Below are 18412 nucleotides of genomic sequence, written 5' to 3' on the forward strand. Positions count from 1 at the left end.
TAATGTATGCAAGTATACTTATTTTTTAGGAGTATAATTCATGGTTTTCTCTTTTTTTTTCTTTTTGGAACTGCTCTTAATACTGCTTCTTTCTGTAAATATTTATTACATCTCTTAAGTTCTCTGGACACGGCATAAATTAAAAAGCTGTTGCTTTTTTTTTTGGCTATACAAGCATGTCTTCATCTTATTTTCATATTTTGGGTTATTTTGGAACAAATGCCAAGGGTCAAAAGACTACCACAGACACGTGAATATTCCATGAGATATGTCACACCCACTGAGGAATTATACAAGTTCACTAAAGAATATCAAATTATTCATTTCCTCCTATAAATATTTTCTTTTTATTTATTTTGTGTTTAGAAGTTGCAATTTTAAGTACTATTAACAGAAAATACATAACAAAAGCTTCCTAACAAGTGAAAAAAATAATTATAAATGCTGAAAAAATTGGCCTCATTAACATATTTACAGACTTTTACTTAATACATACTCCTTTGGAAATCAGTTATATGACATTTATACAAGCATTAAAACTTCCAAGTCACTCTGAGTGGTGAGCACTTCAGTTCCGTACTGTATATATCCAAAGTGGAAACTCATTTCGCGTTTGCAGGCAGGCCCGACAAGCCACAGACACAGTCAATCCGAGACACTGCTGGCTTGTTCAGTCCCCTCGCCTAGAGGTACTTCTGCTGAGCCAGTGTCCTTTTGCTGCCTTTTCTCTTTGCTCTGCTCTTCCTGCAGCTTCAGAATTATGTTTCGAATTTCTTCTCTTTTCGTTCTCATCCTTGGGGGAGGAAACCAGTTTGTCAAGTTCATAGGTAGTTCAAAATTGAGAACTGGATTCTGAAAATAAAAAAATTAAATGCGAATTAGAAAACCATAATAACGGGGCAGATTTTCTTTGAAAACTTGCCCATGGCAGGTCTTTCTGCCATGAAGTTTCCCTTTTCTCTTCTTTCTCTAATAAACTTTGTGTTTGAAAACTTAAAAAAAAAGAAAAAAACCGTCACATTAACTCAATTACATTCAGGCTGTGGATGTGTTCACTAGACAAAAGCAGAACCGAGAGTTGCAAAAGAAACCTGTCCCACCTTTTATATAAAGGCCTGCCAGCTTTAGTCCAAACAGACCAATAGTTCAATAATTGAAACGATGAATATGACAGGTAGGATGACAGAATTATAGAGTACAAGAAAATACATATGGGGGCAACACATGTCCAAGACGTAGTGATGTTTAGGCTAACCCTGAAGAATGAGTAGACACTGGCCAGCCAAGGTATATCGAATAAGAAGCAATAAGGAAGATATTCCAGGTAAGAAAATATGAATCAAGGCTTAGAGACAAGAAAGAACATGACAAACTAAATGACATTCAGGTGGCTGGTATACAAAATGCTAGAGTTGGCCAGGTACAGTGGCTCCCACCTGTAATTCCATTGGTTTGGGAGGTCAAGGTGGAAGACTGCTTAATCCCAGAAGTTCCAGAAAAGTCGGGATAACAAAGCAAGACCCTGACTCTACAAAAAAGCAACAAAGAAGCCAGGTGTTGTGGTGAGTGTCTGTAGTCTCAGCTACTTGGGAGGATGAGACGGGGAGGACAGCTTGAGCCCAGGAGGTTTTGAGGCTACAGTGAGCCATGACTGTGCCACTGCACTCTAGCCTGGACGCAGAAAAAAAAAAAAAGAATGGTACAGTGAAAATGGCGAGAAAATAAGGTCAGAAGCTTGGACAGAGATTAGATCATATAGATGCTTATAAAGTTGTGTGAAAGATTCTAGTCTTTAAATCAACAGCAACAAGAAGCCACATGTTGCTTAAAGCAGGAAAGTCACATGATTTGAGTTGTGTTTTTTGTAGAACAACTGTGAAAAAACAGAAGGTAGGAGGCATAGGAATTAGTTAGAGATTGGTGCAGCTACTTAAGAGTAAGTGATGGGCCAGGCTCGGTGGTTCAGCCTGTCATCCCAACACTTTGGGAGGCCAGGGTGAATGGATAGCCTGAGCCTGCAGGTTTGAGATCAGCCCGGGCAACTTGGCGAGACCTCGTCTCTACAATAAATCAGAAATTAGTCAGACGTGGTAGCATGCACCTGTAGTTCTGGCTACTTGGAAGGCTGAGGTGGAAGGATTGCCGGAGCCCAGAGCGTGCCACTGCACTCTAGTCTGGGTGACAGAGTGAGCCTCCAACTCAAAAAAAAAAAAAAAGTAAGTGATGTCAGCATACTGAAAGTGGCTGCAGGGGAAAAGTAATAAACATATGTGACACGAAATGATAAAACTCCCAGGACTTAGTGGTTCCCCCAATGCACGGCTAGTGAAGAAGGGAGGAGTCAAGACTACTGCAAGAATACCCAAGTGGGGTAGGTGTGGTACTGTCCTCTCAGTCAAAGCAAGAGAATGAGGAAGAAACAGCTGGCAACATCAAATGGTGATGGGAGGTCGAGAGCAACTTTCATACAAGGGGAAGGATAAGGCCAGATGTGAGAGATTCGAGAAGCAAGTGGGATTTGTAGAATTAGAGACAGCGAACATAAATACTTCAAGGAATACATCTGCGAAGAAGAGAAAAGAGGGTAAAAGAGGCAGTCGGCATCTTGGGAGAAATTTCCTAAGGCGAAAAGAGCCAGTGGAGATGGCAAGTTGACTGACAGTTTGACCAGTGACAGAATGAATTCAACAAGCCTTGGATCTGATGAACTATATAGTATTTTTATGCCTTAAAAATTCTTCAATTCAGAAGCTTTTGCTCCCTGGATTAACTGTTAAAACATCAATTTTCAAACTCTTGAAAATATTTACCTACTGTGTTTTATACTAACATAAAGTCAAGTGCAGTATTTTATCATTATATAAGAGCCAACGAACTGAAACCCACCTCAAAAAAGCTCTCCACATACTGCAGCACGTACACGCCACAGTCGCTAAAGTTGTTCTGCTGGGGCACTTTTGGGTTAGAGCCCTTCATAGCATCTTTGGAAAAACTTCTTTTGCTTCCTTTCTTAACTTCCCATTCCACTTCCAGATACCTGCAATGATGCACACATCGCAAGAATACACACATATGTAAATACAGTTTCTCATCCCTACCCGAATACGAAACAGTGTGGGGTACAATTCTGAACTTACTCTCTTAAAATCTTGACAACATTCGATCGAGAAGGGCCTCTGAGCGAGTCCATAAGCAGGATACAAGGTCTGCAGGGTAGAGATGACCAAAAGTCAATCACTTCCTCACGCTACAAAGGCATGAGAAGATTAAGAACTTATAGACACATACAAACACTATAGCCCAATAATATTTAAGTATCTATGGTTACATTAAATATTGAATTATAGAGTATTAATTTAATCGTATCTTAGTTATAAATATTTTATGCTGAAGTTTGACAGCTGGGTCCTAAAAATACTTCAAAATTAGGAGGAAGTCAAAATAATTCTGAAAATTTGAACTTTCCCAAACTCCAAATAAACAAAAGCAGGGCCACAAAAAAGAAGGAAAGTAATCCAATTTTTAACTAAAAGCTACTGTAGACAACAAAGCAGGAAATTAATCATCACATTAGAGACTCAGTTTAGAATGTGGTGCTTGATTGCAAGATTCTGCTTCAGAACACTCTGCGTAACTCAGATTTGACCTTCAACTTCTTAATTCTGAGAAGTTATGTTGTAAGTGCAAGTGAGGAAGTCTAACGTAGTACCAAAGGTCCTGAGATGTTTAAGGATATAGGTTCTTTATTATTAATTTTTATTTTTAGAGACAGGGCCTTATTCTGTCAATCAGGCTGGAGTGCAGTGGCACAGTTATGGCTCCTGTGGCCTTGACCTCCTGGCCTCAAACGATCCTCTCGCCTCAGCTTCCCAAGGCACTGGGATTACAGGCCTGAACCACCACCACGTCAGGCCATGATCTAGGATCTTCCTAGCCAAGATTTTCTGGAATCTAGAGCAGACTCTTTAACTACTCTGTGTCTCTATTCTCCTTTATAAATGATATTAGATTTTCAAAGTCTCTTAAAAGAGTTTTCATCAATATTTTCTGTAAAAAGGTCAGGGGAGATAAAGCCTGGAAAACAGGTAATACTTCACCTGAGAAATCTGGCAACTCTGGAGAGACCTCAGAAGAAACCTGAAATCCAAAGCTGATCACTCTCACCTGGGGTGCCCATCTGGAACATTCCCTTAGGACTTCCTTGAGTCGTTCCACAGTCATCAGGAAGTAGCTATGGGACCCATGTAAACTCCAACCCACTGTTTTGATATACATATACCGAAAGGAAGAGTGGCTCACTACTGAAACATGTGTGCAGCACATAGGCAGACACTAGAAGAGACACGCGGAGGATGACATGACACCATGCCCCAAGTGTCCTCAATGAGTCTGGCAGCATTTATGAGTTTTTGGTAAAGTGTTTGTTTAAACAAAAAATGTCCAGTGATGTCTCTTAAGTGTACTTAAATATTAGCACGTTGTTTACAAGATACATAGTTAATGCTTACTGTTTGCAGATAGTGGGCTTTAAATGCCACTGTCCTATTTCTGAGTTGCAGTTATCATCGGCAAGGAATCCATCATCACTGCTATCATCCTAGAAAAGACAGCTTACTGTTAATACTGAAAATACGCAATATAAACAACTAATAACCTAACAAAATAGCACCATCAGGGACAAGCATCTTTGTAACAAACATGTAAAAAAAACAATTTTCTATTTAGGTGATGAGACACTAGAAAATGTATGTTACCTGATTCCAATTATCTAATGCCATAACACTGACATTTTAATGAAAAGAGACTATCAGAGGTTTATAGAAAATTGTTACATCTACTTACTCAGCCTAGAATAAATTAAAGACTGTATATATTATGACTGATTTTTCTCCCATCAAATATTACTGCTTTGATTTTGTTTATTTTTACAGAGACTTAGTTTGTTGGCTAAGACAGTTGTTTAATAATAGTGCATGAATAACATATATTTACATGAATAATCTTTCACATCAGAAATATTTAAGGGGTTTTTGGAGACACCTTGAGAAAGTCATATATCCACTTCAGCTGAGAGAAAATAACTTAGAAAAAGTGTGTCCTTATTCTGTACAATCTCTTGAATGTAAGACAAACAATGCTTTTTTTGTTCTTTGAGAAAGCATCTGACAACTTTATAAGTGGAATAATTAATAGCAGACAGAGTAGTAATAATAAAGCACCAGTGGATTAACTTGTTCTCATCACAGGTAATTGCTCTAACTAAAGGAGCCTGAGAATGAGAGCTCATTATCAACCAGGAATGCAATCCCTGCATATGTTGGAGAGAGAAACCCTGTTTTACACCCACACATTGTAAACCAAGGGAAATAAAAAAATGGCTTTTGTTCATAAGAAGGTTAAGCAAGAAAGAAAAATGGCACAGTACAGAGCCATGTTTACTACTGAACAACTCGAAGTCTGTTCTAACAACTAAAGGCAGATCACAAAATGAAATAAATGATACACGGTAGAATTCTTATCAACTTTTCCCTCAACATAAAGTCCTCCTTAACTGAAGCTACAAAATATTTTTAAAAACACACTTTATTCTTGGTGTTAGTAATGCTGATTAGGGCAAATGAAATTCTAAGGAAACATGAGGATGTATCTATGTTAACTTTAATATGGTCTGTATGTTATAATACACTCAGTATAAATGGGAAGACAAAAAAAGTCATGGGAAAAGTGAAAAGAACACTTTGTTTTTGTACTTATGCACTACATAACTGAAAAGGCAAACATCCGCCTCTTGTCAAGTTGGACTAAAGGCTAAGCAGGGCCCTGAAATGCACTGTGAAGGAAGGCGGGGGCGGGGTGGTGGCTGGGTGCGGGAGAGGAATTAATGCCACGATCAGGTGGAGTCCACACTACAGCAGCAACAAAAGCAACAGCAGCACTGACACATTCATCCTGGCAATGTGTGTCCTCAAAGTGAATTTGTTTCTTGAGATGTGATCCACATCCATAAGCTGCGGCAAATTACTGTTTGAAGAAATTGCTTTACAAGACTTTAAAGAAAAATCAGCTAGGCATGGTGGTGCGCACCTATAGTCTCAGCTACTTGGGAGGCTGAGGGGGAAGGACTGCCTGAGCCCAGGAGGTCAAGGCTAAGACAGAGTGAGACTCTGATTCAAACCAAAAAAGACTTCAAAGAAAAATTCTTCTTCTTTTTTTTTTTTTTTGAGTTGGAGTCTCACTCTGTCGCCCAGACTGGAGTGCAGTGGCAGCTCCCGGCCACCGCAGCCTCGACCGGCGGGGCTCCGGCGATCCTTCCGCCTTAGCCTTCCAAGTAGCTGGAATTACAGGCGTGCACTACCATGCCTGGCTGATTTTTTGATTTATTGTAGAGATGAGGTCTTGCTGCCCAGGTGGGTCTCGAACCCGCGGGCTCAGGCAATCCACTCACCTCAGCCTCCCAAAGGCACAGGATTACAGGCTAAGCCACCGAGCCGGGCTAAATTCTTCATTTTTTAAGAGACGGGGGTCTCACTGTGTTGCCCAGGCTGGACTTGAACTCCTGGGTTCAAGCGATCCTTCCATCGCAGCAAGTCACTGGAACTACAGGCATGCTGCCAGGCCCAGTAAGAAAAGCTTCTTGTTAGAGAAAACATGAGAACTTTTTGCTAAGCATTAAGTTTACCTGATTATCCTGATCTTCTGAGAAGTCGATGAGTTCTTCTTCAAGCATTTTACCACCTTCAGCTGATTCATCACCATAGCTTAGTCTGATTTTGCTTAAGCCATCTGAATCAATAAAAACATTATATAACAAAAAAGGCCATGCCTATAACTCATAGTATATGATGTTCATGCTAGTCATTAATGATATATTTGTTAAGGATACAAAATATGCCTTAGTAAGTAATATCACAAACATAAAGTAAGTTACTTTAAATAAAAACCTAGGCTGAATGTGGTGGCTCACACCTGTAATCCCAGCACTTTGGGTGGCTGAGGTAGGAGGATCACTTGAACTCAGGAGTCTGATACCAGCCTGGTTAGCACAGAAAGACCTTGTCTCTACAAAAAAAAAAAAAGCTTTAAACTAGCCAGGTGTGGTGGTGTATACCTGTAGTCCTAGCTACTTGGGAGGTTAAGGTAGAAGGATTGCCTTAGCCCAGGAGGTAGAGGCTGCAGTGAGCTGTGATCATGCCACTGCACTCCAGTTTGGGCAACAGAGACTGATTTAAAAAAATAAAAATAGCAAATAAACAAGCTAATAAAAACCAAGATTGGCTGGGCGCCATGGCTCACACCTATAATCCCAGCACTTTGGGAGGCCAAGGTGACAGGATTGCCTGAGCCTGCAGGTTGGAGACCATCCTGGGCAACTTGGTGAGACCACATCTCTGCACATAAATCAAAAAATTAGCCGGGCATGGTGGTGCATGCCTGTAGTTCAGCTACCTGGAAGGCTGAGGCGGAAGGATGGCCTGAGTCCAGCAGGGTAAAGCTGCAATGGCCATGAGTGTGCCACTGTACTCCAGCCTGGGCCACACAGTGAGACTCTTAACTCAAAAAAACCACCAAAAAACAAAAAAACAACAAAGTCTGGGCTCGGTGGCTCAGCCTGTAACCCCAGCACTTTGGGAGGCCGAGGTGAGTAGATTGCCTGTTGCCTGAGCCCGCGGGTCAAGACCCATCCGGGCAACTTGGTGAGACTGTGTCTCTATAATAAAATCAAAAATTAGCCAGGCATGGCAGTGCACGCCTGTAGTTCTGACTACTTGGAAGGCTAAGGCTGAAGGACTGCCGGAGTCCAGCAGGTCGAGGCTGTGGTGGCTGGCAGCATGACACCACACTCCAGTCTAGGCGACAGAGTGAGACTCCAACTCAAAAAAAAAAAAAAAAAAGGTTGACATGTCAATTATAGTGGTTTCTACTACTCAGGCCCGAAATTGCAGCTCACTGTAGCCCCGACCTCCTCAGCTCAGGTGATCCTTCCACCCCAGCCTCCCAAGTAGCAGGGAGTACACGGTACACATCGCCATGCCTGGCTAATTTCTAAAATTCATTAAAATTTTGAAACTAGGTATCAGTTACATGATTAAATATATTACATATATATGTATGCAAGTAGACAGATAAATATTTTTGTACTAGGTATGTCGGATATCTTTTTTTTTTTTTTGAGTTGCAGTCTCACTCTGTAGCCCAGGCTGGAGGGCAGTGGCACACTCCCGGCCACCGCAGCCTTGACCTGCTGGGCTCTGGCGATCCTTCCGCCCCAGCCTTCCAAGTAGCTGGAACTACAGGCACACGCTACCACGACCGGCTAATTTTTTGATTTATTGTAGAGATGAGGTCTCGCCAAGTTGCCCAGGCGGGTCTCGAACCCGCGGGCTCAGGCAATCCACTCACCTCAGCCTCCCAAAGGCGCGGGATTACAGGCTGAGCCACCGAGCCCGGCTATTGGAAAGCTTTAACGAGGGAGGCTATAACAGTCTGAAATAACCTAAATGTCCAATAACAGGAATCGTTGGCACACTACAGAACATAAAATTGCTGCACATCACTCCTATCTACAGAAACTGTCATCACTTGAATACCTGGCTGACATAAACTAAACGATGTGCATTTCGAAAGCAGGAGAAAAATAGCAAATAATGCAGACACCTCCCTCCATTATTTCACTCAACAGACAAAGGACCTGGAGTAAATTGAGAGGCCACAACTCAGTGTCATGACGCTCCTGAGAGCTTCCCACACAGCGAGATTTTCTGAAGGAGTTGAGTGTGATTCGAGGGTTTAAACACACACATTTCTCACTCACCACGGCAAGTCAACTATTCATATGCTGCCGACTGAAAAAACAGTAAGTGGAAGGAATGATGACACATGTTAATTGCTTTCCCACAGTTGACCTTAAAAGTTTAACCTCTTGGTAAGATAAAATTCCACTCGTTTACTACAGCATGCTACTGACACCAATCGTCTGCACTTGTAACTGTGCTTGACGGCTAAAATGATGTTGAAACAGTCTAAAATTATTTTAATCCTTCCAACTATACTGCAGACCCAACAGAACTCAGTTACTGAGCTATCAATCAGATCTCAGCCAAGCGCTCTCTACCCTGGCACTGCGAATACTCATCATTGTACACAGCACATTAATACTCGGCCATCCTCTCCAAGGGAGTCAAGACATGTCTAGAAAGCACTGCTACTTAACATACTTTTGGGTCAGTGAAACCTTGGAAACATCTGATAAAAGTGCTGGACCTCATTATTGAAAAATGCACAGACTCACTCTAGAACACCATTCTTCAAACTGTGGGACATTATAAGCATTTCAGTGTCACACACACAAAAATTATAAAATCAATTTGTTTCAGAACTCTTTTCTTTCAGAAGATATAGCTGCCATATTAAAAAGAAATAAAAAACTATATTTTAAAAGTTAACAAATGGGGTAAACAGGTATTAAGAAGACCAACTACATAACATAAATTATTTTTAGCTTGGGTCACCACTAGTATTTTTGAGGTTATTTACTCAAATGGCTGTTACTTGACCAGAACATTAACTTGTAGGAGGCACCAGGTCTCTCTGGAGTTTGTGTATGCAGAGTCCTACGCTTCATCCCATTACTTTAAGTCAAGCACTTTAATTCATTTACTTGGATTCTCATTAAAGTACATGCGATTACTGACCAAAAGGAGACTTTAAAATAAGTAGCTCTTCAAGCCTGTAATCCCAGCACTTTGGGAGGCCTAGGTGAAAGGAATGCCTGAGCCCAGGGTTTCGAGACCAGCCCAGTCAACTTGGTGAGACCTCGTCTCTACAATAAATCAAAGAATTAGCTGGGCACGGTTACGCGTGCCTGTAGTTCCAGCTACTTGGAAGGCTGAGGCGGAAGGGTCGCCTGAGCCCATCAGGTCAAGGTCAAGGTGGCAGTGGCTGGGAGACTCCAACTCAAAAAAAAACCAGCTCTGCAGAGATTTAGTTCACATACCATACACTTCACCCACTTTAAGTATACAATCCAATGGTTTTTAGTATATTTGCATACATACGCAACCCCCAAACCCATCAATTTTAAAACCTTTTCGTCACCTCAAAAGGAAACCCTGTGCCCCAGCTATCACTCTCTTCTCCCTGCATTCCCACCCCCCCACCTGCCTGTCCCTAAAAGTCCTCAGGAGCCACTAATCTCTAGATTTTCCTGTTCAGAAGATTTCTTACAATAGGTTCAACAATAGCTGTCTGACTCACTAAAATAATACAAGCTGGTACAAGTACCAAGAGTATGTGTAATATTCTCAATTTTGGATAGATTCTTTCTGAATTCACACTATTTCTTCTATTCCTATACCAATTTTTTTCACCCAAAGAAAATGCACTAGTTCCAAGGTGTTACAAAAAAAAAACTAATACATCTATTATATTCACAGTTTAAGAAAGTTTATTTTTGTTTTTGTAGAAACAGAGTCTTGCTATGTTGACCAGGCATAACTGAACTCCTGGCCTCAAGCAATCCTCCTGTCTCACCTTCTAAAAGTCTTGAGATTATAGGTGTGGGCCACCATGCCCGGCCACAATTTTTTAAGTTTGCCAGGCACATACTACAGCATATTATAGGTTTTTACAGAGTAGATTACTTTTACTTGTAGGTCACAGAGGAAATTACACAATTGATTTGATATGAAATTTATGAACTTTAACAGAACCTAGATTTCCTTAATAGGTGCTAGAAATATGCCCATGTTGATTTAAGGGAAAAAATTTATTAGAGCTGAAGGGAAATAAAAAAGCAGAGATGGATCCAGTGCTCCTCTTTCCATTAAAAACAGTGAAGGAGAGCGAGGAATAAAGAACCAAGTTTTATTAGAATGTCAACAACTATTTTGGAGGTGAAAGATTTAATTTCTGCCCAGGCCACTTGATCTAAATTTACCAATTTGTAAGTTGAGAAGACCAAACTAACGTGGCTACACATCTAAGACTGTACAACTACTATTTATAAATCCAAGTTCTTATAAGTGGAAAATGTAAACCTGGTGCTATAATTTTAAAACTGTGGTCTCTAGGGCTGAGAAGAGACTAACTACAAATGGGAGGAAAAGGAGACTTGGGGGGAAAGATGAAAAGGTTCTCAGTTTTTATTGTGGTAGTGATTATATGACTGCAGACATTCATCAAAGCTCAGCAAGCTATAGTTAAAAACAAAAACAAAAAAACTCTTTTTTTGAGTCAGGGCCTTGCTATGGTATACAGGCTGGTCTTGAACTCCTGGACTCAAGAGAACTCCTGCTTCAGCCTCCTGAGAAGCTGGGATTACAGAAGTGTACCACCATACCCCAGTGTGAATGTTATTTTAAGTTAAATTAAACCTGATTAAAACAAAACAACAGTTTAATCCTTTAAACAGAATCTTAATCCATTTTATTAAAAATTCAACTTATTCTGAATTTTTTAATTCCCTCAAAACATTTAGATACATACCTGTATGGTGTGCAGAGCTTAAACCTTCATTCTGTGGACCATTCTCACGTTTAGTCCTATCAACAACTTTCTGGCATGCAGTGTCTCCCTTATTCAATTCTTCGTTTTCACTTGCAGTGTGATTTGTTTTTTTCACACCGCATTTCACACTGCATATGCTTCTCCGATAACAAGGGTCACTTTCTTCCTGTCCCGCGATCGAATCAGTTACAGCTATGCAATGTTTCTTATTTAGCATCTTCTTAATTACAGGCTTGGCTGAAGAGTTTTGTGAACCACTGTCCATTTCACTGGCTGGAGGAGAAGAAATACAACGGTCCTCTACAGCTGAACACTTTTGTACGACTGCATTTTCATGGTAATGAGGATTAGGTTCATACTTTGGTTTTTCCAAACCAGGGAAACAAACAACAGCCAAAAACCAGTGTGCACTGCAAAAAACAAATGAAACTACTAAATATATTATTAGAAAAGTTTATTATATTTGGCAACACATATCAACTGAAATGTTTTTTCCTGAAGTTTTTGCAAACATTTATTAAGAATACCCAATTTTTGCAGTTCTTAATCTACTTGTTTACATGGTTATTGATTCATCATGAACAGAATATAAAGTCTGTTCAAAAGTAACAGATTATGCATCCTGCATTCCCTTTTGCAAACAATCTTTTAAAGCTCTTCTTGTTTTTAGGATTAAAAATTCACTGTTTTTTCTGGCAATTATGGCGCCTTGCAATTCATCTTCCCCATCTGCCTTGCCTTTGCCCCATTTATGCAAAAGGGAGAAAGCCATCTAGATCTAAGACTAAAGAGTCTTCAGAGGTCTAACTAGACTGTATAATTTTCTACATTTTCTAAGTGTTATACATACAGTCGTTTCAGAAATTTTATTGTTTGTCTTTTTATTAATAAAGGTAGGAAGGCCTTAATATTGAAAACATATATATGCATTTTGTCTCATGCTATATTGAAATGCAACACACAAAAAAAGCAAGTCTAATCCAGTAATTTTTAGAAAAATTCAAACATTTGTAAGGTGTTCCAGCTATCAAATAGATACTCAAAATACAGCTGATTTCAGGTATCACAGTTCCAAAATGAATAGACCATAAGAAGCTGTACACTTTTGATTAATACCCATTAAACTATCATTTTTAATGGGCCAACTATTTGTTGGACACAGTGCTATGTGCTGAGATACAACAGGTATAGATGTCAGAGAGCTTATTAGTCAAGTGCAGTAATATCTGTCATATGATAGAAATATTTGCTGACTGAAAAAAAAATCATGACATGGAAAAAAAGTTATTCTACAGTCTCATTCTGGAAAATGCAGAAATAGCACTATCTATTTCTTCATCAGCCAGCATCTGACAGAAGGTACTCAGTACTCTAAAGGCAGGATGGATTAGGGCTTTTCCTGTTCTTAATCATTAACCTGCAGTATGGACTTAGGTCAGGCAAGAGTAGTAGAACGAGAACGCCAACTTCCTCATTTCATCAACTTTAACACACAGCTGACTATAAGTCACATCAACTTTAGAAATGTGGCTGGGTGTGGTGGCTCATCCCTGTAATCCTAGCACTCTGGTCGAAGCAGTAGGACTGCTTGAGCCCAGGAGTTCAAGTTCAGCCAGGCAATATAGCGAGACCCTGCCTCTACAAAAACATCAAAAAGTTGCCGCGTGTGGTAGTATGTTCCCATAGTCCCAGCTACTTGGGAGCCTGAAGCAGAAGGATCGCCTGAGTCCAGGAGGCTGCGGCTGTGGTGAGTCGTGATCCTGCTGCCACATTCCAGCCTGGGAGAACACAGTGGGACTCCGATTAAAAAAAAAAAAAACATCTGCACCACCAGAAAAGTTAAAACAGATGACAAATACACGGCAGCCTATCTAATATAATTAGTGTATATAAGTATCTGTGGCTTTACCTCCTCAAAAAAACCAAAACCCGAACAAGCCCTCTTGACTCACAGGCCATTTTTCCATCCATAAATGGTGCAGCCCTCTTGCCGAGTCTTTCCTGGCCCTACATCTGTGTTCATGCAAGTACTCTCTGTCACAGACACGGATACAGGGATGGGCCTCTATCCCTGAACTGTGTGTACTCAAATTAGATCTCTACTAGTTCAACTTTTTATAGTTCATTTCTGAAAAATGGCGTTCCTCCCCTTCATCCAGTAGGCAGCACGCTTACTACTTACAAATTAATGTCAAGAAACCTTCTTTTGAGGAGAACACAGAAATTAACGCTTCGTTTTAAAATGGTTTTCAATTTTGCTATGATAACATGAATTTAAAAATACAGCTTTGCTGGGCATGGTGGCTGTAATCCCAGCTACATGGGAGGACAAGGCGGGAGGCTCACTTGAGGCCAAGAGTTGGAGACCAGCCTGAACAACACAGCAAGACCCTATCACTAAAATAATAATAATAATATTTTTGAAAAAGAAAAAATATGCAGCTTTGAAGAAGTTGTGGTTTACAGCCATAACCAATATTTTGGCCTACCTACCGATCTTTGGCTAGGCTAATTAGAGTACAGGTCCCATGCTTAAAATATGATTTTAAATAAACACAGTCTGGTTGTAATATAGAGTAAACTCGGTTTCCACAATGAGAAAGGAAAAAAAAGAGCACATTCAGAAATTTGCCTGGCACAGCTAGGCTTATCTAGACATAAACAATAGACTACCAACCTCAGACAAGATTACTCTGTGACCATGATAAAATGAGACAAAGTAAGGTCATTTCATAATCTGTCCAAGCAAAGGAAAACATAAAGCAATAGGCAAAACCCACAAAGAGCCAACAACCGCCACTTAAGTGAACGCTACCTCTTTACCCAAGCAAATCACTACTACCTTAGAACTACCTCCAAATAACCAAACCAAAGCCCAAACTCTGATACAGCTTTATACTGTGAGGCCCCAGTGTGTGTTATTCCTTCATGCAAATAATAAACCCATGTTGTCAAACTACAGGTATTCCTGGTGGTCTTTGGATGGAGAGCATAGGAAAACAAAAAAATAAAATACAAAAAATTCTCAAGTCTTCACTGTATAATGATACTATAATCCATGGTCACCGGGAGAGAATAATATAAATATTAAGCACCTCCATTTACTTAGAAAACTGTTTCAAGTAGCCAGTATGGTCTTCAATTTATTCAAGTGGTATAAATCCAAGCATCTTTTCTATTTTTTGGTTAAGAGTAAAAATGTGTTTTAAATTCAAGATTCAGTTCTTTTATATGACCTAACTATCTTGCGTGTGTGTGTGTGTGTGTGTGTGTGTGTGTGTGTGTGTGTGTGAGAGAGAGAGAGAGAGAGAGAGAGAGAGAGAGAGAGAGACTTGGAGTCGCACTCTGTCGCCCAGGATGGAGTGCCTCGACCTGCTGGGCTCTGGCGATCCTTCCCCTCAGCCTTCCAAGTAGCTGGAACTGCAGTCAAACACCACCATGCCCTGCTAATTTTTTGATTTATTGTAGAGAGGAGGTCTTGCCAAGTTGCTCAGGCTGGTCTCGAACCTGTAGACTCAGGCAATCCTCTCGCCTCAAACTCCCAAAGTGCTGGGATTACAAGTATGAACCACCACGCTGGACTAATTATCTTTTTGTATAAAGTAAACTTTTCTACTATAGGATATTTGCTAGACCACGAGAACAACTGGTGATTTTTAAGTATTATTCCACATTGGCCAATAAAATAAAATTGGCAAGGTATTTGGTCTAGTGTTTGTAAAATTCAACACCTTACACGATTTTACTGGGAAACAATTTTCATAAAACAGGCTGTAAAAATATGAACATATACAATAAATTTCAGAAATAAGTTTTAAAAAGGGTGAATTCTTTACCTCATTCACTCATTTTAAAAAAATGACATCACATTTACATAAAGAAATTCTTACTCACGCTTCATTAAGGGGTACAAAAATAAAATCCTTCTCAAAAATATCTACATGCCGGGTCCATGTTTTTACTCTCCCATGTCGCTTCTGCTGTATTCTGTAAGAAGGAGATAAATGATGAGCTTCTGAATTATGACTAGTGTTCCAGTTTATATGCAGCGTTCTATAAATTATGAACTTCAGATGTCACAGCTCAACAGTTGTATAAAATGACATGACAAGCTGGGGAAAGAAAATAGAGCACCTTAGGCGGACCAAGGAAGCTGTGGGCTCCCCCCGTCACTGAATCTGGAGAAAAGAGATACTCAATTCCTGCTGCCACCTCTGAGGGTTTCCAGTACGTGTCTTGCCTAGGTTTCTCCTTTTACTATTTATTTGTATTACTACAAAACTGGTACTGGCAACTACACGGAATACATTGAAAGGGTGAATCACAGCATGACTTATGGTGACCGGGGAGAGGACGGCAGGAAAAGTGAGCATTATCTGATGGTAGTTGGAGCAGTATAGATGACGAGAACTGGCCAAAATCAAAGACTGCTATCAACTCTAAGATGCAATAGTGGGACCTGATGTCACAGTCGAAAATATTACTTATATTATGCATAGCAGTCATCAGTTCAAGACATGTAACAGTAGTTAATAAAAAAATGTACCAACTCTTAAGTGTATCTTTGACTAATTACGAGCAAAAAACCAGAGCTGGATGCCATCACTGTATGGAGAGCAATTATAAAGAAAATAACTTGGGTCTAATAAGTAGAATAGCATTTTCTTCATTTGTCTGAGAACAATCATCCAAAGAGCTTATTAAAAGATTCAGGTGGAGGCGAGAGGATTGCCTGAGCCCAAGTGTTCGAGACCAGCCCGGGTAACTTGGCAAGACCTCATTTCTACAATAAAAAAATTAGCTAGGCATCGTGGTGCGGTGGGCCTGTAGTTCAGGCTACTTTTAGGGCTGAGGCGGAAGGATAGCCTGAGCCCAACAGATCGAGGCTGCAGTGACCAGGAGCGTGCCACTACACTCCAGCCTGGGCAACAGAGTGAGACTCCAACTCAAAAAAAAAAAAAAGAAAGTACAGATTCATAGGATCTTCTCCCAAATATTATAAATGGAACATTTAGGATAAAACACAGCAATCTGTATTTAACAAGCATAATCTAACTTTTAAAAAAGCCTCCTTATTATTCATATTTGGCAATACTGTTCCAGATATTTGACCTAGAACACTTATGAATTCCACGTATTCTGATGTTAGATTATGAACGACATTAATTTTGCAAACTTATAATAGAACTAAAGGATGTTGCCTTAACATAAATAAGTAATTTAAAAAATACACCCGAATAAGCACACGATTCATTTAATGAGCCAGTAAAGAATGAAAATAAACCTGATTGATTTGGTGTGTCCCCTTCGTGGCTCCAGAATTTTTAAAATAAGCATGTGAGTTGTAGAAATGTGTTTTCTTTCAAATATGTGATTTTTCCCTTAGTTTTATTTGAGTGACTTACTATATTTGTTAAGTTATTTTCAGAGTCTGACTTACGACAGATTAGTTGTTTCATGATTTCTCCTTTCTCTCTGATTAAGGCGTTTATAGAAAAAAGAACTGAATATATGAATTCGGTCGGCATCTTCTTTCTTCAGTTTTTCAAGCACCAAATATCTATTTTATACAAAAATAATCCAAGCATAATGAATGTAACAGTTCACGTTATATTAAAACAACCAGTCAAGCAGTGATCAAATATCTAGCCACCACCATCAATCTCTATTCCTTAGAACTGAAAGAAGTTATTTGAAAAGTTTACTTCATATCCTCCAAACAATCATAATACAAGATGATCTTCAGGCAATGAAAAGTAGTATTTCAATCAGCTGGGTGTGGTAGCGCATGCCTGTAATTCCAGCTACTTGGAAGGCTGAGGTGGAAGGATCACCGGAGCCCAGCAGGTCGAGGCTGCGGTGGCCGGGAGTGGCCACTGCACTCCAGTCTGGGCGACAGAGCAAGACTCCAACTCAAAAAAAAAAGAAAAAAAAAAAAGAAAAAAAAGAAAACTAGTATTTCACAGCAAAATTATTACTTCAAAGACCCAATGTCTTAAAACGAGGGTGTAACCGAATCAAGAGTGAAGTAAGCATGTGTTCCCACATAAACATTCACAGCGGCATCATTCATAGTAGCCAAAAAGCATAAATGACAAAAATGCTCAACAAATGATGAATGAAAAAATAAAATGTGTTATATTCAAACAGTGAAATATCATTCAGCAATAAAAAAGTGAAGCGCGAATACAGGGAAAACATGCTAAGTGAAAGAAGGCACCCATAAAGGACCACATATTGTCTGGTTCTATTTATATAGAATGTCCAGAATATAAAAATCCACAGAGACAGGAGACTGGTGGCTGCATAGGACTTTAGGGGAAATGGGGAGTGACTGCTAATGGGCACTGGGTTTCTTTTGGGGGCAATGAAAATGTTCTAATGTTGCCTGATTGAACTTCTGTATATACTTAATACCACTGAATTGTATACTTTAAACGGCTGAACTCTATGGAATGTGGATTACATCTACATAAAACTATCACAATATTATTTACTTCATTTTAAACAGTTCAGTTAATAAACCATAAGGACTTAGACAACACGTACGTTTTATGAAAACAGAAGAATTTGTAGAGGTGAGGTTAAAACAATGACTCTTTAATGATCTTACGTGGGTTCTAATTTTTCCCTGCCTTATTTTGTTCTACAGATCTACATCAAACACACAGCAATGGTTTTTTTTATATCACAGAGGGAAAGTATGATACATTAAATTTAACTGCTTATGTTCCAAACTTTCTCATAAAAACTAAGCGAATTCAAGCTTATGACCACATTCATTTCATCAAAATGAGGAGTCTGAAAGCCTGTGAAATCTTACACAGAAAACGGCAAACACTAAAGAGGTTTGACCCCACAAAGAGCACATTCTTGAGGCCTGCTACTTTTATCATTAACACTTGGT

General features: G+C 39.6%; 1 protein-coding gene across 3 annotated transcripts in view; it reads right to left on the reverse strand.

Annotated features, from left to right (window-relative positions):
* Positions 1–319: 319 nt before the first annotated feature.
* SENP6 (SUMO1/sentrin specific peptidase 6) overlaps positions 320–18412 on the reverse strand; it is a 32228-nt gene continuing 14135 nt past the window's right edge. The window contains exons 6-13 of one of the 3 annotated variants that reach the window (XM_008052764.2): positions 16946–17065; positions 15400–15492; positions 11485–11915; positions 6680–6783; positions 4509–4597; positions 3138–3206; positions 2887–3037; positions 320–852 (exon numbers count right to left, since the gene is read on the reverse strand). In XM_008052764.2, the coding sequence (XP_008050955.1) occupies positions 646–852; positions 2887–3037; positions 3138–3206; positions 4509–4597; positions 6680–6783; positions 11485–11915; positions 15400–15492; positions 16946–17065 (1264 nt within the window). In that variant the 3' untranslated portion in view covers positions 320–645. The remainder of the gene's footprint in view (positions 853–2886; positions 3038–3137; positions 3207–4508; positions 4598–6679; positions 6784–11484; positions 11916–15399; positions 15493–16945; positions 17066–18412) is intronic. The other 2 variants (XM_008052765.2, XM_008052766.2) reach the window with 2 other exon arrangements.

This window comes from Carlito syrichta, unplaced genomic scaffold (genome assembly GCF_000164805.1).
Source record: "Carlito syrichta isolate Samal-C Ts95f unplaced genomic scaffold, Tarsius_syrichta-2.0.1 Scaffold287498, whole genome shotgun sequence".
Classification (NCBI taxonomy): domain Eukaryota; kingdom Metazoa; phylum Chordata; class Mammalia; order Primates; family Tarsiidae; genus Carlito; species Carlito syrichta.